Source organism: Bos indicus x Bos taurus, chromosome 3 (genome assembly GCF_003369695.1).
Source record: "Bos indicus x Bos taurus breed Angus x Brahman F1 hybrid chromosome 3, Bos_hybrid_MaternalHap_v2.0, whole genome shotgun sequence".
In the NCBI taxonomy this organism is placed as follows: domain Eukaryota; kingdom Metazoa; phylum Chordata; class Mammalia; order Artiodactyla; family Bovidae; genus Bos; species Bos indicus x Bos taurus.
In genome coordinates this window covers 105,660,345-105,684,258 of record NC_040078.1, presented here as the reverse complement: position 1 = coordinate 105,684,258, position 23,914 = coordinate 105,660,345, and the positions used below count along the sequence as shown (strand labels likewise).

At 52.4% G+C, this 23,914-nt stretch overlaps 1 protein-coding gene across 2 annotated transcripts in view; it reads right to left on the bottom strand.

Annotated features, from left to right (window-relative positions):
* Positions 1 to 23,479, bottom strand: part of RIMS3 (regulating synaptic membrane exocytosis 3) — a 42,284-nt gene extending 18,805 nt beyond the window's left edge. Inside the window, exons 1-4 of one of the 2 annotated variants that reach the window (XM_027537677.1) lie at positions 23,193 to 23,479; positions 6,656 to 6,827; positions 1,641 to 1,809; positions 1,028 to 1,275 (exon numbers count right to left, since the gene is read on the bottom strand). In XM_027537677.1, the coding sequence (XP_027393478.1) occupies positions 1,028 to 1,244 (217 nt within the window). In that variant the 5' untranslated portion in view covers positions 1,245 to 1,275; positions 1,641 to 1,809; positions 6,656 to 6,827; positions 23,193 to 23,479. The remainder of the gene's footprint in view (positions 1 to 1,027; positions 1,276 to 1,640; positions 1,810 to 6,655; positions 6,828 to 23,192) is intronic. The other variant, XM_027537675.1, reaches the window with a different exon arrangement.
* Between the last annotated feature and the right edge of the window lie 435 nt (positions 23,480 to 23,914).

The window sequence follows — 23,914 nt, the reverse complement described above, 5'->3', positions numbered from 1 at the left end:
GGGAAGTTGTTACTCTGAGCAAAATAAGCAGGAAGAGATTTTAAAACAAAACCAGCTGGTGTCTGGGTTGTTGCCACCAAGGGAGGAGGTCCTGGTGGGGAGGGAGGACTGGCTCCTCTGTGACGTGAGCTCCGGGGCTGACAGTGTGTGACGAGGTGGGTCACCCACCAGTCTGGGGCATAAGTGGGATTCTATAACCAGCTGTTTGGGAAAGTATAATGTATTTATCAGGAGGTAGCTATTAAGGTAGTGTGTGAATGTAGCTCCGTGAGGTATGTGTGCACACACGTGTGATGCGTTTCTGTGACCACGGGCCACTGAGGGTACATGTATGTTACTGTGCTTCCACGATCGGGGTCTGTGCATCTGTATACAGAGGCCTGTATATGATTTGCATAACTGGTTTTACTGTGACCGTGCTTAGTGTCAACGAATGTCTTGTGTTCTCCTGGCAGTGGGGGTAGCTTTTATGAGCAACCGAGCGTGCTAGTCATGTGACTATGCAGGGCACGTGTCTTTGTATGTGTGTGTCTCTCTTGTGGATTGCAACATACGTGTGCGGCTACTCGTACTTAAGAAACTCAGACATTCCAGGTGAGACTGCACCTCCTGGATGTGTCCGTGAAGTGGCAGTGTCAGAGCACGGTGTTAGGAACACGATGGCTATATAATGCCTAATTGCTGATTAGCGGGTGAGTCTGGGTAGAGAGGCGGCAGAGTATAAAGGTTGGGAGCGTGAGCTCAGAAGCCTGATGCTGGGGTTTGAATGCAGGCTCCACCACCTCCTAGCTGTGCAGATGAGGGCATCTTGCTTCCCTTCTCTGTGCTTCAGTACCTGTCTCGGAGAGTTACACGAGGAGTCACGAGTCAGGACACAGACTGGACCCAGAACACCACCTGGTGTACAGTAGTGCGACCTTAGGTGTTTGTGGGGGTGGGAGTGTACAGCCATGAGGACAGTCCCCGGGCGCCCTGTGACTGCAAAGCGAGGTGCCCCTCCCCCAGCGTGGGGTGCCCACGGCCTCACCAGCCTGGGGGAGCTGGAGCGTGCCCTTGCTCCACTGGGTCAGGCCCACGATGGCCACCATCTTGGCCCCGAGGCTGCTGCGTCGCTTCTTGGCAGTGCTGGTCCCGGTGCCGTCCCCAGCCTGCTGGGACCCACAGATCTCCCCACTGATGCTGGAGCTCCGCACCACATTCCTGGAGGCCGCAGCCGAGGCCGGACCTGACTCCCCGTTAAACATGGTCCACGGGGCGGCAGGACCTCAGGCAACCCTGTCGGGGAGGGAGAGGGAGAAAGGGTCACGCATCAGACCCCGGGCCACTCGACCTCGGCCCCAGCCCTTCCTAGCTGTGTGACCTTGGGCAAGGCACTCAGCCTCTCTGAGGTTGCGAGGGTTAAATGACCAAGTCCGTGTAAAGGGTGTGCACAGAATCTGGCTCCATCAATGGGACTGTTCCTGTCAGCGTGTGGCTGCCCTGACAAGCGACCTGGTTTGGCAGGGAAGGTGGAGGCTGTGCAGTCACGTGACCCACTCTTGAATTCCAAGGGCCTCTACATACTAGCTGTGTGACCTCGTGACCACACATCTCGGGGTTTCAGTGAACACCTCAGCAAAATGAGAAACGGAAGCACTTACCTCATAGGATTGTTGGAAGGATTAAATTAGCGCAGATGAAAGTGCCTGGAACCGTGTCAGGCAAAGCATAAACATTCAGCAGGTGTGACTGTTGTTTTCACAGCCAGTAATGAGAGCAGAGAGAACAAATGTGGCTCTAGCCGGGCAGACTGCCGAAGGGGTCCTCCTGCTTGAAGGGAGTGGGACAGAAAAGCGTAAAGAAGCAGGAAAAATCACCCTTAACTGCATGACTGGGAGGCAGCCGCGATAGGCATTTTAACCTATTTCCTCCCAGTCTCTTTTCTACACATTTAAAAAAATAACAACTCATCCAAGTCCAACTTTCTCATCTCTCTCCCTTTCCCTTTCTCTCCTGTCTTTTAAACACCACTGCAATAAGGATCTTTGTACACTGATTTTTATCTGCTTATTTCCTTAGGATCAACTCCGGGAAACGAAGTGACTGGGCTATTGAGTGTGAATGCCGCTGGTAGCATCTCCCTTCCTGCTTCCTGGCAGCGTACTAGTTTTATCCACCCCATCCTTTGTTTCAGAGGCAGATCTTGATCTGTTTAAAACAATCAGTGAGCGGCATTCACCTTGGTTACCCTTACTGGCCCAAGGGTGGGCATATGACTAAGTTGGTTGAATCTGACTTAAGGGGAAGATTTGGATTCCAGGCTTACATGAGGGGTAGGTGCTTCTTCTGTGTGTCTCTCTTTTCCCTTCCTCAAGGCCTCTCCCTGAGAGACAGCCCAGCCTAGGATGAAGCCAGTGATGCTGAGGGTGGCATGGCACAGAGACACCACCCCAGAACCTGGCTTCTCTGGCTTTCCAGTTATGTGAGACAGTGTGCTTTCCATTGCTTAAGCCAGCTTGAATCGGGTTCTCTGTTACATCAAGAAGCATCCTACCTAACACTGACAGCATAAACATATTTCTGATTCTCGGAATACATTGCCAAATTCCTTTCAAAGTTGACAAATTTACTCTCTAATGCTGCATTCAACACATATTCAAAGGGAATGTAGCCAACAATTCATAGTAACTGGGTTTCCCTGATGGCTCAGTGGTAAAGAATCCACCTGCCAAGCAGGGGAGGCAGGTTCGATCCCTGTGTTGGGAAAAACCCCCTGGAGAGGGAAATGGCAACCCACTCCAGTATTCTTATCTGGAGAATTCCATGGGCAGATGAGCCTGGTGGGCTACAGTCCATGGGGTCGCGAAACAGTCAGACACAAGTTAGCAACTAAACAACAACCACCATGACATCTTGATGTTTTTCTTTGGGCTTCCCTGGTGGCTCAGATGGTAAAGCATCTGCCTGCTATGCAAGAGACCTGGGTTAGATCCCTGGGTTGGGAAGATACCCTGGAGAAGGAAATGGCAACCCACTCCAGTACTCTTGCCTTGAAAATTCCATGGACAGAGGAGCCTGGTAGGCTACAGTCCATGGGGTCGCAAAGGGTCGGACACGACTGAGCAACTTCACTCATAGTAACTATATATTGGAGTGGGTTGCCATTCCCTTCTCCAGGGGATCTTCCCACCCCAGGGATTGAACCTGGGTCTCCTGCATTTCACACAGATTCTTTGCAGTCTTAACTACCAGGGAAGCCCAAATGGAGTATTACTTTTCAAAATTGTCAATTATTATATTGTATACCTATAACATATAATACTGTACATCGACTATACTTAAATTTTAAAAACTATCCCCCCCCCTCAAAATAGTCAGCTATCCCTAAACTGACCTATAGTTTCAGTGCGATCCCAATCAATATTCTAACAGGGCTTCTTGTAGAAATTGGCAAGATAATGTCCTAAAATAACCAAAGTAATTTAAAATTTTTATCTATTCATTTTTTCACATGGAACCATAAAGGGCTACAGCACTATCTTAGATCCTGGGACAGAACATAGTGATTTGATGGTTCTATACATTACAAAATGGTCATCACAAGTGACCCCAAGTTTGATCTATTACTCATATTCATGCTAAGGGTCATCATTTTATTTAATAATATACTTTAGAAAAATATCTTTTCTCGGAGAATAAAATTAAGAAAAAAGTAAGCCCCTAAAACTCCTGGGCCTACGCTGAGGTCCAACGATGCAGTGATGAGCCAGGCCAAATGCATCCTGCCCTGCCAGAGCCTCCAGCTCGGGGGAGAAGACAGACAGTGAGCAACTAGCTATGCAGCTCTGTGTTTAGCGGCAGTTCTGATGAGAGCTAGGAGAGAGCACGGGGCAAAGGAACTACGCTGGAAGCAGGACTGCAGGCACCCAGGGTTCTGTTTAGCGCGGATGTGGGATCTCCTGCTGTCGACCTCGAAGTCCGAGGCCTGGGCAGAGTTCAGAAGGGACAGCTGCAGGTGGACTCTGCACCTGGCCCTTCCCAGTTCGGTTCTGGCCCCCAGCACTTTCCCCCGGGCGGCATCCCGCTTCCAGGGTCCCGTCATCCCGAGGGAATCTGATTTTTCAAAAGGACACAGAAAGGGAAGGCATCACTCCAGGCGGATAGCAAGATAGGCCCAGACAGCTGAGCGTGGCTGCCTGTGCTCCTGGTCAGCACGGCTCCTGCCGGCCTGGCGAATGAGGGCTGACAGCAGGGATGAGTCAAAGCCGCGTCTTGCCTTCTTTGTGGCTGTCTGGCCTGTACTCGCTGGCCCTGTGAAGTCTGCAGAGTCTCGGATTGTATTTCTTCATCCATCCCCCATCAACCTTGCAGCTAATGGAAAGTCCCCCTGGACTTGGGTCTATGATGACCTCTTTAGTTTCCAATCCTAGTGCCCAGTCTGTATGTTTGTTTGGTATCTGTGTGGTCTTCTGGTGGACGGTGGGAAAGGGCTTATCTGATACTTGGAATTGGCTACAGCATAAACCTAATTTACTCCTTAGGGTATTTCTGTTACATGCACAGTTATCTCCATGTCACAGATAAGAAAAATGAGTCTCAGAGAACTGAAGGCCTCGGCCATCCAACTCAGCTAAGCAGCAGCCAGGCCTGGACTCCTGTTCTGGGTCTCTTGTTCTCACAAAGAGACAGATACGCTCAGCAGCCCTTGCCCTTTCCTCCCCAGAGCTCACCCAAAGAGGAGAGCCCAGCCCTCCTACACAGGTTTGTCCTGGATCTCCAGGCTGAGAAAACCGCAGGCAAAGTATCTGTGATCTGAAAACCTGCTCTGGCCCAGGTTCCCAGGTTGGCAATGAGCATCTGAGGGGCAGCAGAGACACCACTCAGAACATGGCTGGAGAAGCAAGTGCTTCCTGGGTGCCACAGGGGAAGAGAAGGAAAGAGGGTAAGGGACAAAATTCTTGACCCTGCCAACCCAGGGGCTCGTGTTTCCTCATGAATAATGAATGGAACTGACAAGCAGATGGTTTGACATCCAGGACTCTGCACCATCCACAGCTGCGTTCTCATCTTTAACTGCCCGGGAGAGCTGTTGAATGTTTAGGAGGGCCCAGGGTCTCAGGGCCTGACCTCTGGTCCCAAGTGCAGAGCAGGGCAGCTGGGGAGAGTTCAGAATCAGGAGGCTAGATGATAATGTATATACAGATTCTTTGTGTGACTTTCTCTGGGCCTGGGTTCCTCATCTGTGTGTAAACTGAAAGGGTCAGATAAAGTCTGACTTTTGAGTCCTTTCCACACGCAAGGCAGCAGCAGGCTCAGAATCAGAGCTCCGGTTGCTTCTTGGGCAGCCAGTCTAGCTCAAGATGGACAAGATGGAGAACCAGTCACAGCCAACCACCTGGCCTCTATGAGGGAGGCAGTGCTGCTCACAGCAGCCCCCAAGTCATCAGAGCACAGGGGTAGGAACAGGGCAGCAGGTGGAGATGGGAGCAGAATGGAGAGGGGCCGACACACAGCATTTCACATATTGGTGGTCCTAAGAGACGGCTAAAGGAATGTCTGCAAAAGTCACTGCAACAATGCCCTGCCTCCAAGCAGGACTGTCCCTTTTCCAACCCAGGTCATGGTTCCTGATGGAAGGAAACCGTCCCATGATCTTGCCAGGTCATGGAAGAATCACTCTTAAGTTCCCCCTGCTGAAGCCTCTGTGGTGACAGCTTGGACATCCCCTTCAGGGGTCCCTTCCCACTGTCCCCCGTACCTGCCAAGCTCCATGCCAGCAGATACCTTCCAAGCTCCCCAAGGAAGGAGTGTTTTCTTTCCAGCCTTCAATGTTTGACCTCTGCCCTGGGGTCTCAGTACCCTAAAGGCTCCCCACACCCTCCCCTGAATCCTGACAAAAGCAGAACTCAAGTTTCTGCCTGGCCACCCTGGGCCCCTTGCTCCTTTGGACCACGTGTCTAACCAAGTAATAAACCTTCTCTGAGCATCAGTGAAAGTGAAAGAAGAAAGTGTTAGTCTCTCAGTCATGTCCGACTCTTTGCAACCCCATGGACTGTAGCCCACCAGGCTCCCCTGTCCATGGAATTCTCTAGGCAAGAATACTGGAGTGGATAGACATTTCCTTTTCCAGGGAATCTTCCTGACCCAGGGATCAAACCCGCATCTCCCACATTGCAGGCAGATTCTTTACCATTTGAGCCACCAGGGAAGCCCGTGAGTGTCAGTAAGGCTACCCAAAAGCCCAAGATGAAACTACCTACTCACTCTTTCAACAGAAAATACCAAGGAATCTGTCACAGAGTGGTGGACTGTTAGTCTGGAAGGAATGGTAAGTGACTAAGGCTCTTACCACCCTCCCTAGACATCACTAATCCATCTCTCCTTCTCACTAGGGCCATAGTTAACTTCAGAATTCTTCTTAACACAGTGCTGCATCACCAATTGATGAGCCAGCTCATGAGGTCAAACTGATTTGCCTCCCTATTCTAACCCAAGCCTTTCATTTTGCAGAAGAGGAAATAAAGGCTCAGAAGGGGAAGGAGACACACACCCAGGGTCACAGAGAAAGCTGTCAACAAAACCAGAGCTCTAACCCAAGACTCCTAACTCCCAGGTCCTGTACCACCTGTCAGGTGTTTCCTCCTCCCCTCTCACCTTAGAGAAAACCCCGACTCACCGAACTGATGACTCTGAGTGTGGTGTTTCCATCACAGGGGGCGTGCCCCTCCCAACAGCACACCCCTAGGGCATTAACGCAAGTCTTCTGTTAACTTCTGAGACACCAGTTTTCAAGAAAGGAGGTGAAGACAGTCAAAGTAGCTTCCAGGAGGAGGTGATGTGATGAGAGTCTGGAAGAAAAAAGGAGAGCTTTGAGGAAGGGCTGGAGAGGACACCTGTCCTCCAGGGCTTCCAGTAGCCTGTGGGGTAAAAAAGATAGGCTTTGGAGATAGTTGTGTGCACTTGAGCCAATCATTCAAACTCTTTGATGCTATTTCCTCCTTTAAAACTGTCCAAACTCCTGGGTCCCCGAACCTGCCTTTTAGGGACCTCAGTGCTAAACTGCTGGTGCTAATGCCAAGGGACTCCTCCAGGTCCAAGTGCTAACGAGTTCTAGATCCTATTCTCCCTGTCTTTCCCCTGACTGATGGGGTCTGTGTCCCTCCCCAGATGCTCTGTGACACAACCAGCATTCAGGAGTGTGTACTGGGGAGAGGGTATTGGAGGGCAGGAGCCCGACTCCCAGCTCCAGCCCGCAGTGTATGACCCTGAGCGGGTCATTCAGCTTCTCTGAACCTCCATCTCCTCTTCTATAAAATGAAGTTTACTGGCCACCTGGACCCAGCCCAGCTCTCTGGGCTGGACTGGAGACCAGATGAGTTAATGAGCAAGAAAGTACAGTGATTTTCTTTTTTTAAGCAAAGTTCTTATATACATATACTTATCTATTTTTTGGCTGTGCTGGGTCTCAGTTGCTGCACAGGCTTTTCTCTAGTTGGAGCAAGCAGGGGCTACTCTCTCATGGCGGTGGCTTCTCTTGCAGAGCACAGGCTCTAGGGTGCTCGGGCTTCAGCAGTTGTGGTTCCCAGGCTCTTGAGCACAGGCTCAATAGTTGTGGTGCAGGGGCTCAGTGGGTCGGCAGCATATGAGATCTTCCCAGACCAGGGATGGAACCCATGTCTCCCGTGTTGGCAGGTGGGTACCACTGAGCTACCAGGGAAGTCTCAACACAGCGATTAAATGCGCAGGCTTTGCCTGGCGGTCCAGTGGTTAAGACTCTGTGCTTCCACTGTCAGGGGAAGTGGATTCAATCCCTGGTCAGAGAGCTAAGATTCCCACATGCTGCAATGCTGTGCAGCCAAAAAAAAAAAAAAAAAGAGCACAGGCTTTGGAGGCAGACTTAGTTCAAAACCTAGATCTGTCACTTACAAGCTGTATGACGCAGGGCAATTTCCCTGAGCCTACAGATCCTCATCTCTGAAGTGCAGATAATAATGCCTGCTTTAGGATTCTTAGATGAAATATAAGTATTGCTAAAATAAGGACTGGTACATGCTACATGCTCAGTTGGGCCCTCATATGATTACTTTGCATAACGTGCCTTTGTAAACAGTAAAGGACTCCATAGGTGTTGGTGCTTATTAGTCTGGATTGCACACCAGGTACAACCACTTCATGGGAAGGCTCCGAGACCAACAGGATCACCTCCCATTGCAACCCGGGGTGCTTCCACCCAGAGTCCAGCATAAATGTGAGACCTAGGTCCCTGCACTTCTCAGCTGATGTGGGAGCTAGCATGTGATGCTGTGATCTTCCCTGCCAGCATCTCAGCTCCTGGCTCCTCAACGGATGCTGGATGCTGGGTTTAAGGCCCCTGCCTCAACCTTGATCCAGCACTAGGGCTTGCCCACCACACCACACAGGCCAATCTGTGCCCATGTCAGAAGCCAGACTTAACCTCAGAATCCCTCTTAACACAGTACAGCCTTACCAACTAATGAGAACCAGTTCATGATGTAAAACAGATTTTTTTTTAACTTGTATCTGCAGAAGTGGGGGGTCCCTCATTTCTAGCCTTCACTTTCCCCCATCAAGGTGAGAAAGGTGGGTGACAGAGCTGGTGCATGGTTGGGGAGGGTGAGCTGGGCCCAGGAGGACACCAGCCTGAGTGGGGAGCACTCTGCCAGCTCCTCTCCTGATTACATGACTTTTATCTGCTCCAAACCAGGTTTGCACACACACTAAGCATAACAGGGAGAGACACAGGGCACAGAATTTCAAATGTGTGACTACACATCATACAGACCCATATAAATCATATTCATTTAAAGACACAATCACCTGTGTACACAGACATGCACACACACACACACACACACCCCTAAGATACTCATCCACACCAAAGCAGCCACACTGACAGCCACCGGCACACACACACACACCCTTCCCCTGGCTCCTGCCCAGCTCAGAGAGGCAGGATGAACCTCATCCCTTCAGTGGGCAGGGAAGTAGGAAGTGTCCTACCTGGATCTATGGGTTCCCTTGGCCAGGCATGCACACTAGCTCTGAGCAGGCGCTTGTGTGAGCCTGCACACACACACATACATACACATTCATACACACTCTGGACCCCAATCTCACCCTCCTGGCCCCCATCCCCACAGGCCGGACAAAGGATCTCATCATGAGGTTTGTGGCAAGGAGATGAGAAGGCTGGCAGGGAGCAGCTGCTGTAACCATGGCTACAGAGCTGACCCACTTCTCCTCCACCCAGCTTGGCCCACCTAGCCCAGACAAGGAGGGACAAGCAGCTTTGGGCCGGGGGCCCTCTCCCATCACACGCAGTAAAGGTGTGGCCTCTGAGGGTGTGGTAAAGGAGGACCTGAGTCTGCGTCCTGATACAAAGGCCACAGCAAGACATTGTCTGGGGAGAGCAGGGCGCTAAGCACCCGGCCCCTGCAAGACTCAGGTATCCTCCAGCCTCAGGGCTTCTGGCCTCAGGGGCCCATATGGTTCACACACTTGCCCTGGACCCATTCTCAGACACAGTCCTCACAGCAGGGCAAGGGGTTGGGTGTCTGGACTCAACGTGTGTCCTCCAGACTCCAAAGACTCCAAGGTGAAACAGACCAAGAGCTGAGCAAGCCTGGTCTGTTCAGGACAAGGTTCCTGAGGGAAAGGCTGGGCTTCCCTACTTGGGCTAAGCTGCTGGAGGCACAGCCAGGCCTCCCTTCCTCAGATGGGGCTGCCTTGTATCTTCTCTCAGCCAGGGGGCTCCTGAGGACATGGCCACACATCTGCCCTCAGAACTGGGTTCACAGAGGAACAACTCGGCTCCAGACAGCTTAGTCTTGTGAGGAGACAGCTCACAAGGTAGGATGAATCACTCCTGCATGACAGCCTCCCGCGGCTCCATTTCCTTCAGGAGAAAGTGAAAACCCCTCACAAGGCCGACAGGAGAAGTGACCCAGGTCCTCTTGGACTCTTGCCCTTCCTCAGTATTCCAGCCACACTGGCATTCTTTTTATTCCTCAAAAGTACCACTTTGCCTCCTGTCAGCCTAGAATGCTCTTCTCCAGCCTGTCCCCACCCTTGTGTTCTGGCGACCTGGGATCGGTCTGTCACACCGCCTCTGCTGGCTCAGCCCCACTCAGTGCTCAGCCCCTGACTGGATGTCACATCCTGGGAGAGTCTTTCCAGACAAGGTTAGACTCCCTGGCATGCTACCCCAGACCCTATACTGTCTTTGCCTGTTATGGATTGAATTCTGTTTCCCCCCACCCTCTAAAAAAAAGCTAAGTTTAAAGCCCTAACCCCTGGTACCTCAGACCTTGTTGGAAATAGAGTTGCTGCAGATGGCAGATGTGGTTAGCCAAACTGAGGTCATCCTGAAGGAGGGTGGGTCCCTAATCCAGAAGGACTTATAAGACTACGGCTACGGGAAGACACAGATAGACCACAGAAAGAATCCCTGTAATGATGAAGGCAGAGACTAGGGAGACAGAGCAACAAGCCAAGGAATACCAAGCATTGCCAGCTGTCACCAGAAGCCAGGAGGGAGCCATGGGACAGCCTCCCTTGGAAGGAACCAACCCTGCTGACACCTTGGTTTTAGATTTCCAGCCTCCAGAACTGTGACACAATAAATTTCTGTTGTTTTAGGCCACCTGCTCTGTGGTACTTTGTTACAGCTGGTCCTAGGAAATGAATACACTGCTTGTCTTATCTTGATCAGTGCCTGCCTCCCACACCATGCCTGCCACCCCCACCCCCCGCCCCAGCTGTGTGTTGCTTAGAAAGAGAAACCATGCCATCTTTTGCATCCAGAATCCCCCAGTGCCTGGCACACAGTAGGACTCTGTAAATATTTGTTGAATGAATGCATGGTGACCTAAAATAAGCATTAACATAAAAAATAGTATTTATAGCTGGATAGTAGAATTGTGAGTCATTTTTATTTTCTTCATATGACATATTGTGTTTTCTAGAGTTACTACTTTAGAAAACGTATTAATGCTCTCATAAAGAAAAAGTGAAAATACATATTTTTCGTTTCAAAACATACATTAAAATAACAGACATTTCCACCAGTGTGTGTGTTGTGAACAGGGAAAAGTTCTGCTCTCTTGATAACTGTCTTTTTATTGATTAATTGATTTCTTCTCATGTCACAGGAGTGCCTTCTGGAGTCAGATTTACAGCTTGAGCTCTGGGGCCTTGCAGGGCATAGATTTCAGGGGAAAACATCCAGGCAGAGTGCACATGCTTCCTGGCCATCTCCATCACCCAATCCTTCTCACAGCTCGTGGCCAGATGTGGCTGCTATTGCCTGACAGGGGCTGCGAGACTTGGTCCTTAAGCATCCCACTAGAAAACACCCTGGAGCTGAAGGCCACTCCCAAACAGAAGCAAGATGCTGCCCTCAGTGGACACACTGGTCCAGAGCTTCGCAAGCTTTAATGTGCACAGAAATAACCTGGGAATCAGGTTGAAACACAGATTCTCATTCCAGGGGTCACAGAAAGGTGGAGCTTGAGTTTTTGCATTTCAAACAAGCTCTCAGGTGATACCACAAACTTAGTTGGAGGACCATCCAAAGCACCAAGAGGTAAAGATAAAAATACCCTGGCTGCTCTGCAGAAAGAGTGAACTCTTTAGGATGGGAAGACCAGAGCAGGCATCATGGATCAATTCACTGCAGAACACCTCAAGAGATAGGTGCAATTTGGAGAAGAAAGAGGCGGAAACTAGCTGGGAAGGACTAGAGGAGGAATGGTATGTTCAGAGGCTGGTGAACAGAGCAGTGCAGTTGAAGCAGGAGGTGGGTGCAGCTGCGGAAGAGAGGGCTGGGAACGTAGGCTGGGACAGCCCAGAAAGGGCTCTGAATGCAGGGCTGAGAAGTTTGGCTTTAGTCCTGCAGGGAGTGAAATCTGACATGGCTTAGATGTAACATTTTACAGAGATCAATCGGACACAGGACAGAATCAGAAGAAAGCCTGATGGCTGGAAGAGCAGTCAGGAGGCACATAAGAAGGGCTGCACTGCTTCAGACAGTGCTGGTGGAAAGAGAAAAGGGGTGCAGGAGTCGTGGAAGGGCTCAGGGGACTGCCTGGAGTTGGTGATGGGACAAAGTTGGGGGAAGGGAAAAAAAACAGAACCCAACATGATTTACAGGAAGGGTGGGGGCTGACAGGTGCCACCAGCAGAGCACGTGGTCCTGGAGGGAAAAGCTGGCTTAAAGGAAACATGAATGCCCATTTTGGATATGATGAGTCTGAGATAATTTTGCAATTCCCCCATGGAGGTGTTGGGCAGGTAAGCAGATACCCTGGAGTTCAGGAGATCAGAGTGGGTGGGAAGGATTTGGGTGTGTACCCCAGAGGGAAAAGTGGGGTGTGGAAAGGAAGGAGAATGCTCAGAGGAGGGTGAGGAAAGAGTGAGAGGTAATGCCCACAGTTAGGGGGAGGAGGAAAACAAAATCCACCAGAGGAGGGAAAGTCAGCAAGTCAGGGTAGGAGAACTCAGAGAAAATGTCACGAGTACAAGGATGACCAATCTGAAGACCTGACCACACCCTGACATGGAGACCAAGGAGAGGCCTGCGTAGCTCAGGATGCAGGAGGGCAAAGGAAGCCCAGAGCAAGAGCACAGCTTGAATGGAAAGCAGAATTTGGACTAGTGGAGAAGGGAGCTGGATTCCCTGGGGAAGGTCTGGGTTGCAGCAGGTTGCCAAGGGGCCTGGGGCTCCCAAGCCCTTATTCCGGCTCAGCCCATGCAAAAGAAAGACAGTATTCCCAACCCACAGCACCTGCACATCCACCAACTACCGAATGCCCAGGGCCAGAGCAGACAACTGGGGGAAGAGGTCTTTGGAGCAAAGTCTATTGCTGGGCAGCACAATTTATCATCCAATTAGGACTCTCTCTAAGAGTGAGCAGAGACGCTACTAACAATCACACCACAGCAACTTAAGACTGTCCCAGGCAAACCGTAGCCCTGGGGGATACTGGATCCCCCCAAATATTCATTTGGTCCCTGCCCTCCCTTCTTAGAAGGGGTGGTGGAACTGACAGGTGATAGGGACAGACTAGCTCAGCCTCAGAAGCAGAAGCCCCACTAAGGATGTGGGTGAATAGAGAAATCTTTCCCTCTCCCATCCCCGCTTTAGCCTGAGAGCTGACGCCCCCGCCAGGGACGCGGCAGCACCACGGACAGCGCCGCCACTCCCACCCCCACCCACCACCCCCACCGCGCGCTCCCTGCTCGCCTGGCCCTATTTGGTCAGGGCCACGGCTAGGTCGGATCAATATTTCATGGAGTAAGGGGCTCCGGTTACCAGACCCGCTCTGAGCCGGAAGGCGCCGCCTGCGCCCGCCTCCTGCCCTAGGGACCCTCTCAGGGAAACCAGCAATCCTCGCGGCCCCAGCCCAGACAGACACCGCCCTCAAAGCCCTCCGCCTCCCCGCCCCGCAACCCCGGCCCCGCACCCTGTCTGAGGCACAAAGCCCCAAGTGCATGCCACATGCTTGCACGCAGCCACTCAGACACACCACACAGCCAGACACACACTCTACAAAGATTAGGACATACACAAAACAGACACACACCACACCCAGCACGCAAGCAACCTAGACACACAGCACACACACACACACACACACACCAGATGCCTCACAGACACACAGTACACACAGACACATTCACCACAGACCCACAAGCACATCACACAGAAGACACCCTGCCATTCACACGCACTCACACAACGCACAGAGCCTCCCCACACAGACCCTCAGACTACCACTCAGAGGTCCATTCACCATGCACACATATATTACAAACTCTCTCTCTCAAACACACTCACACAATATATGCCTTCACAGAGACCCTTCGACATTTGCTGTGGATGCACAAGCACAGCCCCATACTACCCAGGCCCCCCACCCTCCTGGAGCCCAGGCCTGCCCTCCCACTGAGAGCACAGGAATGGGGAGGGGCAGGCAGGCCTTCCCTCCTGCCCACCTGGCCCTGGTCTTGAGCCCTAAGGATACATCCTCTGTGTCCTCTGAGGGGCCCTTCAAGGTCACTGTCCAATCCCCAGGGACAGGAGTTCAGCGGCACAAAGAGGTGGGAAAGGGGACAGCAAGCAGAACAGGGCCTTTGAGACCCCAAAGCCTCCTGGCTTTGCTGTGACTGGGCCCTAAGCTTTGGGGACAGCCTCACCCTCATCCGTGGACTCAGCGCTGTCTGGGACTCCAGCCCTCTGGGAGGACTTGACGCCTGTCTTGTGCATGGAGATCGGGCGGACTGTGGAGTCTGCAGCTCCTGCTCCCCCCAGCAGTTTCCCAAGTCCTGCTCAGAGGTGAGGGACACCCATCCAGACACCCCAACTCCAAGAGTCCCCCTCTCAAGCAAGGTGGAGGACAGTGGCCCACGTTCTTCTATCTACATGACAATCATGGCAGGATTCTCTGAAAGCACTCCATGCCAGGGCACGGTGTGAGAAGGGAGTAGGCTGGCACAGTACAAGACACTCCCAAATTCTCCAGGCAGATGGAAGGGAGCTTAAAGATTATCCAGGTCCACATACTTGATGTCTCTGGACAACTTCCCAGTCTTGCACTGTCTACATAACACTGTGTGTCCCTCAGTGATTTATGCCAAATCTCCATACCCCCATATGGCTCATTATTTATTTTCTTGAAATTGACACTATTAACTTAAATGCATTTATTTTAAATAGAAATTTTGCCTGACTACTCTATATGGAAAGCCAATATCAATTTTAATAAATAGAAAATCACAGTAAAGTACAGTGAAAACAAAGATATATTATTAAAATTTAGCTACACAGAGCTGCCAGTCAAGATCTCTGCAGGGTTTTTTTGTTTGTTTTTTTTACTATGCCACATAGTTTGCGGGATCTTGGTTCCCCAGCCAGGGATCGAACCCAGATCCCTTCAGGGAAAGGGCGGAGTCCTAACCTCTGGACTGCCAGGAAATCCCCAATATCTCTGTTTAAAGGGGAGGGCAGCAGGTGTTGGAAAGTTGTTAAAGACACATCACCAAGGCACTTTCTCTATGGGACAACCGTGGACTTCATAGGGTTGAAAGGGGAACCAATTTTCTCAGTATGCGAGCCAAGGGCGGGCAGTAACACATCCGTGAGCCACTGAAAGTCATCTCAGTTCTCTCTGATGGTAGCAGGCCCATGTTGGGAAGGAAGCTCTAGGCCTGCCTGCCGCCTGCAGGAGCTTGGATGGCACAGAGGCCAGCTGGCGCCCTGTTGCCACATTCCATTCTGGTAATAACAATCCTTAAAAATTGCTAGGTTCTCTCCTATTTACGAATTGTTCTTACACCTACTATCTAATACAAGCCTCACGGCAGGGATGACCATGCCCATTTCTGAATGAGAAAATGAGGTTCTGAAAGGTTAAAAGACTCCCAGAGCCACACAGCTATATGGAGTAGGTCCACACGGAGGAGCCCCTCAGCTCCTAGGCAGATGCTTTTTCTACCCTGCCTGCATCCTTCCACCCCTCTGGGCTGGCCCCACACTGGGCAGTAGGGAGCAGGCACGGCAACCTGGTGTCTGCCTGTGAGGCCCAAACGATCCTGAAAGGCAAAGGGGCAAGTGAGTAAGGAGCTAAGGTTAAGAACTGTTCCTTGGGAGTCACACACTGCTGTCTGTCCCTAGCCTGTAAATGTCACTTCTCTGAACCTCAGTTTCCTTACTTTAAAATGGGGATAACAGAGACTTTCCTGGTGGTCCATGGCTAAGACTCTGTGCTCCCAGTTTCAGGGGGTCTGGGTTTGATTCTGGTCAGGGAACTAGATTCCACAGGCCGCAACCAAAGATCCCAAATGATGCAACAAAGACAGAAGATCCTGCATGCCACAACAAAGACCCGAATCAGCTAAATAGATAAATACGTAAAAAAAAATAAAATGTGAATAATAATAGTACCTATCTTATAGGGTGTGAGGATTAAATGAAATAATACATGTGGGGCTTCCTTGGTGGCTCAGTGGCAAAGAATCTCAAGGCAGGAGACACTAGGGAGTTTGATTCCACATGCCGAAGAGCGACTATGTCCATGTGCCACTATACGTCTGTGCTCTAGAGCCCAGGAACCTCAGCTACTGAGCCACACGCCCCAGCTACTGAAGCCCCTGCACCCTACAGCCCATGACCCACAATAAGAGAAGCCACTGCAATGAGAAGCCCAAGCACTGCAACCAGAGAGTAGTTCCAACTCGCTGCAACTAGAGAAAAGCCCGAACAGCAACCAAGACCCAGCACAGCCAAAATAATTTTTTTACAAATTTAAATAATAATAATGCATGTGTATAGAGTCTGGTACAGAGTAAGTGCTCAAAAACTGCTTATTACTAGGAAAGTATAAGACTAGAAATAATACAGGTAAAGAGTGCCTGATGGGGAGAAATAAAGGCATGCATGGTGCTTCACTGAGGGGAGGAAATGAGTTGAGTTCTAGGAGATGAATACGATTCTGGCAGAGAGAACTGTCCTGACTGCTCACGCCCTTCTCAAGCCTCTCTCTCTACTCTAAAGAGAGGTGAGAAAATCAGGGTCTCACCTCTCTAACTGTCTGTTCAGGCCTCTGAATGACATTTGACAGGTTCTTCAGTTCCTGCCCTGGGTACTGCCGCTGCCCCAGGAAAAGACTCCCCTTACAGTCAAAATGCTAGGTCTGTTTTCTCCAGGTACTACCAGATAGAAGGCTGAGGCCAGGCCCACATGGCACTGTAAGGGTTATAGCAGATGTCTCTTGAAGTACTTGCCCAGATAACTGACAAACAAGAGCCGTGTCTGCATGTCTGACTTTGTGATCCTTCCCAGCAGGCTGCAGTTGATTGGACCAAGGTGGGCACCTGACCTCCCCAGAGCCAATCAGATCCTCTCCTGGGAGTCTGGACTTGGATCTGCCAAGCCCTGGGTTCTATCTCTGAATGTAGCTGGAACTGAGGGATGAAATACAGGAACTATAGGTAGCCCCCATGTCTGGAAAAGCACAGCAAACCCAGTAGGTGGACAGAGAAGGGTGAAGGCAGTCAACAAGGTACAGAAATCAGTTGCTTCAATTTCTCTTGGCCAACAGGTCTCACCTTCTAGAAGCTAATGATTTTCCTACTCCTCAGTTCCCAGGAACCCCTTGCGTCCTCATAAGAAACCCTTCTTTATTACTGAGGCTGGTTTGAGTGGGTTTCTGTATATAAGCAAAGACCTAATTAAGGACAGGGGAGAAGCTGGAATCCAGAGGCACAAAGATGAACAATCACTATGCCTGCACCGGAAGAGCTCAGTTTCACAGGAGACAAGGAAGAAAAGATGTGGACTCTGTGCAGATATGACTGAGGTGGGGGTGGGGGTGGGGGACTTGGCTCAGGAAGGGCCGGGAGGGTTCCTGGGAGGCTTCACAGCAAAAGAGGCAGCTAAGCTTGATTTTGAAGAATGAAGGATGTTCTCCAGGGAGACAAAGCAGAGGTGGGGAGGCGTTCTGGGCAGAGGGAACTACAAGGGCAGAGGCACAGAGGCACAGAACAGCCGGATGTGTTAGAGGACCAGGAGTTCAAAGTGTGGGGAGAGGGTAAGAGGGGAGACGAGGCTGGAGGGGGTACAGATCATAAAGGGCTTTGAATCCCATGCTAAAAAGCCAAGGCACTTCCTGCCCTCAATGGGGAGCTATTGAAGTATTTTAAGTAGCAGTGGGTGACAGGGTCAGTTCTGTGTTTTGGGAAGATCGCTCTCGGGTTGGACAGAGAAAGGCCTGGAGAAATCAAGCCTGGAGGCAGAGAGGCCAGTTAGGATGCTGCAGCAATGATTCATCTAATCCTTTCATTCATAGAACAGCTCACTGTTTACCTACTATGCGCAAGGACCAGGCAAAACTAGATTCCTGATCCCACAGAGTCCATAGTCTAGCGAGAAAGAGGGACGAAGAAAAGCAGGTCAGGTGTGATGTTGTGAAGAAGTACAGGGTCCTATGGAGGGGGCTGATGTTTAGTTTCTGGTTTAGGCTTCTCAGCAGAAATTATGTTCAAGCTGGTATCTGAAGGAGATAGATAAGGAGGGGGAGGGTATTCCAGAATGTGGGGACAACAGCCGAGGGAGAGGGCGAACGGTACAGACGATGCAAAAAGGTAGGCGAGGACCAGATCCCACAGGGCCTTGCAGACTACGTCAGTCCGGCTTTTATTCCAAGAAATCTTGGAAGGGTCTTAAGCAGGGAAATGACACAATCAAACATTTATCTTTCGAAGATCACTCTGACTATAGTGTGAAACATGAAATGAAGCCGGGCAAGAACAGAAACATCAGGAGACCGGTTTAGGAGGCCGTCACTGTGGTCCAGGTTGAGAGCTGAGGCGAGGCTGGGCTGGAGCCGGGCAGTGGACAGAGAGAAAGATGACGGAATAGGGAGGGAGTCAGGAGAACCAACAGCACTTGCTAAGGACTGGCTGTGGAATGTGGGGGTGAAGGAGAGGGAGGTGTCCAGGAGGACTTCCAGCTCTCCAGCTTGAGCAAGTGGGTGGCTGGTGGTGGCAGAGACGAGCTGGGGACACGAGGCAGAGCAGGTGCCAGCAGGCGGAGCTGGGGCCTGAGTTTCCACCTGAGACTGATGGTGAGACATCTAAATGTGGTCCATGAAGTAGTCATACAGGTCTTGAGCCCAGAAGAGATTAAAGTCAAGTCAAGGAGATTACGCGGGAGTCGGGGGAGAGTGGGCGGTACAGGACAGTTATGAGGAATCGTGGTCACAGCAGGGCCCGGGAGCAGAGGGACCAGAAGCTCTGAGCTTGGAAAATCAGAACTGTGAAATCCAAAGGCCACCTCTCAACCCTGGGAGGCATCTGGCTTCAGTTCCATCTCTCCTAGCCAAGTATCACTTCTAGGCACAGGCACTTCCCGGCTGAGACAGCCCTCCCTTCCCCACACACCTCCTTCCTTCTCGGCAAACTCCAAGTTACCCTGCAGACCCGGCTCATCCTGGGGAAGACCTCCCTGGTCCAGGCATGTGCTCTCCCATCTGACAACCCGGGGTTGGAACCCCAGATCTGTCACTTGATGGCTGTGTGACTTTGGCCAAGAAACTGACTCTAACTCCCACCATCTATACAAGGGCAATAATCTTCCTACCTATTCCATAGGGATGTTTGAAGATGAAGATGTCAAGTGCTTAGCAGAGAACCTAGCACACAGTAAGCACTAAATAAATGTTACTATTATTAACATCCCACCCACCTTGGGACAGTTAGTCATGCCCTCCACCTCACACCTCCTCCATTTGGGGACTCTTTGCAGTCTGCATTGCTCCCTGCCTCTTCCTATTCCAACCTAGTTTGTGGGGCCATATAATACGCAGGGCCCAGTGCTAAATGAAAAAGCAAGCCCCCTTGTTCAAAATTATTAAGAATTGCAAGATGGTGACAGCCAAACATTAAATGAAGTGCAGGGTTCTTCCAAGCACGGGTTGCTCTGTGCAACCACAGACTGGTGAATCCAGCCCTGCCCCCACCCTCTGCCAGCCCAGGGCCTGGCCTGGATTCGGGGTCAGCCTCAACGCAAGAGAGTTAAAATGCCAACTGACATAGCAATAGGGTTTTGTGATTTCCATCTGGAATTTCATTTTATCCTTCCTATGAATACATAACATCAACATAGCCGAGGATACTGCAGATCAGAGACAGGTGTGCCTTGCCAGAGGTTTCCCACCCCCACGAACTGCAGAGCTGGGATGTGAATATATGCCTGCCTGGTGCCAAAGCCCTGCCTCTTATGCTCTGGTTCCCCAGGGAGGTTGGGAGAACATGGGCCCAAGAGATAAACTTCGTCAACAAGGCCCAGAGAGAGGGAGCTGAAGGGACTGGGACTGGCCTCCTTCTCCCTGGAATGAGTCACATAAACAACCTGCCCCCTGGGCACCCAGGCTGCTGCGCAGGGAAGGGGTATGAGAGGGCAGAAGGTCACCCCCGAGAAGGCACTGCCTGAGGGCCACAGACCCCAGCCCGCATGCTCTGGAAATCAGCCCTTGCCCTTTCTGCTTCAGAATCTTTGGAGGCTGCCATTGGCTTCAGGATAATTCCCAAGTCTTTAGTGTCCTGCTAGACAGACCAGGAGGTCTGGCCTGACTGTGCTGACTCCTGCCCCCTTGCTCCCCCTCCTTCCCTCTGCTGCCCTCCCCACCATGCCAGGCCTGTTTCCGCAACATCAAAGCCTTAGCACACCCAGTTCCCTCCTCCTCTGCCTCCTCGACTCCTTGTCATGCTAGCCTCCCTGCATCTTTTTTCCAACACATGTCACATGTGTTATTACCTGTTCTGGGCCATCTCCCGGCTAGAATGCCCACCCCATGGAGGCAGGAGCTGCCTGACACACAGAGCTGAGAGCATCACGTGTCCTGCGACAGATGCAGAAGAGCCCTGTGCTCTTTCTCCCCTTCCCCCCACGCCTCCCCAACCCTCTTTTTCTTGTCCAGGCTTCCTGAACTCAAGGTGTGAGGAGCCCAAATTTACAAACGCAAGAGAATCATCACATAGCCTGCACCTTCCGTCCCTCAGTCCTGGGCTACGGGCTGTTCATCCAGTTGTACTGAATCCACCAAGCATCTTCTAGATGGGGTGGGGCAGTAGAGGTGTAAATGATTCCTATTTTTCAGAGACGTCTGAATCCTGAAGTGTAACAGAAGCTGAAGTGGAGGATGTGGGTCCTGAACCCAGGTCTCTCTGGTGCCCAAGAACCTGGAGTCCTCTCTGCCTCTGTGACTCACTGTTCCCAGGCAGCTCACCTCCAACCAGAGAGCGACTGTTTCTAACTCATGGCCTCAGTTCACACACAGCCCGGGCAGCATAGCTCCTTTGTCAGGTCAGCAAAACACCAGGGCAGGAGACAGCTCCACTGTCAGTGAGAAGCCAGTGCAGAAGGCATCCCTCCCCTGAGTTAACAAGATGCCAGTGGGGGAGAATCACGCCCCAGGTCAGCCAAACAGTAGAAGGGGAGACACCCCTAACTGTCAGCAAGGAAGCATTCTTGCACCCCAAGTCAGCAAAAAGGCCAGTGTGGGAGACACTTCCCTACCTCCCCCTACATGTCTTGGGTGTATACAAAGTCTTCCAAGGTGGTGCTCCTGGGGTGGGGGAGTCAGTGGGGCTGGGTTTCAGCTGCTGCCCAGGGCAGACAAGGCTGCAGCCTGGGAGTGGGATAGACCTGAGAGTTCTCACATGGCACTAATGAAATCAACCACCAGCCTGGCCCCTCCTCCCCAGGGACCCTCCAGCCTCCAGCTGATGCAATGCCCAGGCCAGATAATTGTTTTCTTCCCTCCTTAAAGGGCCAGCTGCTGTTGCAGCTGCAGGCATCACCCAGACCCCTGACAGACCCCACAGAGCTTAGCACCTGGTTAGGGACAGGGCACGCCCAGAAAGGAGCAGCTCAGCCCTGGGCTCCGCACAGTAAAATCCAATTATGTACAGAGAACCAGAAGTGTCTGTGGGCAAGGAGGGAGGGAAAGAGGAGAGTTCAGGCAGAGACAGTGCCTGGTCCACTGAGACCTCACGCCCCAAGGGATGGGATCTTGGTCCCTGCTGAGTCCTCAGCCCTGGGCTCCTATCTGCCTGTCCCGTCAGGTCCTTGGCCCTGGGCTTGCTCAGGAGTTCAGCAGTTACCTACTGAGCTCCCCTGAGTGCCAGCCTCTGTGCTAAGCAGCTCAAATCCACCATTTCATTTTCTCCTCCCAGCAGATCTAGAAGGTGGGTATGTTTTATTGAAGGAGGCTCAGAGAGGAGAAGTGATTTCCTCAGTAGCGCATAGCCAGAAAGTGGCAGAGCCTGGGTTGGAAGCCAAGTTTGCCTGACTCTGGGCTTCATTCCCTGCAGAGGGTCGGGTAGGTATGGAACCCCAGGGCTGGAGGTCTCTAAGCCAGGCAGCGGGACAGAGGGCGGGGAAGGGGTCTGTGAGCCCTAAACAGGCTCCAAAGGGCGCAGAGCTTGGGCTACGCACAGGTTTCACAGACCCCTTCCCCCCGCCTCACCTCCACAAGAGAACGCCCCATTAGGCTGCCCACATGTCCCCAGGGATAGTTGGCAGCTGCCTGATGACAGACTAATTGGTGGCTGGCAGCAACGGTGGGGCTGGTTAGTTAACCCCTTGGTGACCAGGCCTGGTCCAGAAAGGCCCTTGCCCCACCACTTCAGGCCCCAAATTCAAGGACCCCAGACTTAAGTTACCATGAGCAGAAGACTGGACCAAAGGGGTGGCAGCCTTCCTCTCTCCATCCAGACCACACCCCTGGGACTGGAATTGGACAGTGATCTTCATCCAGGCTCCCCAGCCACACAGGGCCACATCCAGAGAGCCCCCAGGTGGAAGGGCAGCCAGCACCCCTGTTCTCTGGCCTTGGTAAGGCATTGCTCTCCCCAACCAGGACCATGGGGGCTATGGGCCTTCCCTGGGTTTCCAGGCCCAGGGTACTGGGAAGAAACCTCCTTCTCAGGATGGGTTGTCCAGAGAAGGTGATATGGGCATGAGTCCAGGCATCCTGGGGCCAGGAGGTGAAAACACCCTCCTCTTGAATGAGAGGATGCCCAGTTTGTGCACCAAGGGTCTTGCCAAGCCTCCTTGAACTCTGGATTCCCCACCATGGATTAACCAACTGCCTTTCCTGGCTTCCCAGGAGTCCCCTCTCCCCACCCTAGGGCTGGAGTGGGCATTACCCCTTTTCTTTATATGGGGTGGGGGTGGGGGGTCCTCTGGGCACCACCATGATGTCTCATTGGAGGAATGAGTGGCCAGCTTCTCAACCAGGCACAGGCAGCAAAAAGAAAGGCAGGCTGCCTGCCAGCTCCCTTTCCAGGATAGATTTTAAGCACTTTCCAAAATGCCATGGGAGGCAATGCTGTTGAGGAGCAGGGGCCCAGGTGCTCCGAGCATCAGCAAAGAACTCAAGACTCTGGGGCCCTCTACTCCATTTTCCGGGCTTCTCCAACACCTAATGTTCCCTTCTCAAACCTTAGCCCCTACCCGAGTCATCACACCCACTGTCATCCTCCCTGAAACCTCCGCCCTAGACCCTGAACACTTAAGTCCCTACGTGGCGCCTCACCATCAGAGACCCTTCCCCCGCCCCGTGGTCCCCTGGACCTCCGTCATCCCCTCCCCACATCCATTCCTAGGCAAGCAAGGCCTATCGACTTACCCGGAGGTGGGGCCGGGGTCCAGACAGGGAGGGGTCTCGGCTGGCCCAGGCGACTCCGCAAGGCGGGGCAGGTGCTGCCCCGGGACCCCGCCCCGCGGACCCGGCGGTAGGCGCGGCCCGGTTCCAGGCGCGCGGCGGACTCCGAGGGGTAGGGGCGCGGGGCGGGGAGGGGCGGCGAGAGAGGCTCACGGGGGCATCGCCCGCCACCGGGCCGGACACCTCCGCTCCGCCCGCCTGCGCTGCCGGCTCCGCAGCCGCCACGGTTCTCAGCCGCCGCCGGGTGCAAAGCCCAAGCCCCGGCTGGCGGGAGGCAAAGACGGAGGCGGGGCCTGATGGGGGCGGGGCCTCGGGCGGGCGGGTGGGCCATTGGAAGGGGCGGGGCCGGCGGGGCAGGGCCTATGTTGGTGGGCGGGGCCTAAGGGAATCTGGAGAGTCTCGGTTTGCCTGGTTGGGGGCGACTACGCTAATAAGGCCTCGAAGGGGCGGGGTCAGAGGACACTCCAAGCCTCTACTTTCTCCGGAACGCTCCTGCTAATGCTTGTCTCCCCGCGCCCCCACCTCTACGTCTTTCTGTTCTTTCTCATCTTCCTTCTCTCTGGGGATCTCACAGGACCTTACTGGCACCACGATACCCCTGTCACACCGTGGACCAGATCCACGAATGTCAGATGATGAGAGAAGGGGGAAATGATCTACAAACTTCAAATCCAGTTTACAGATGC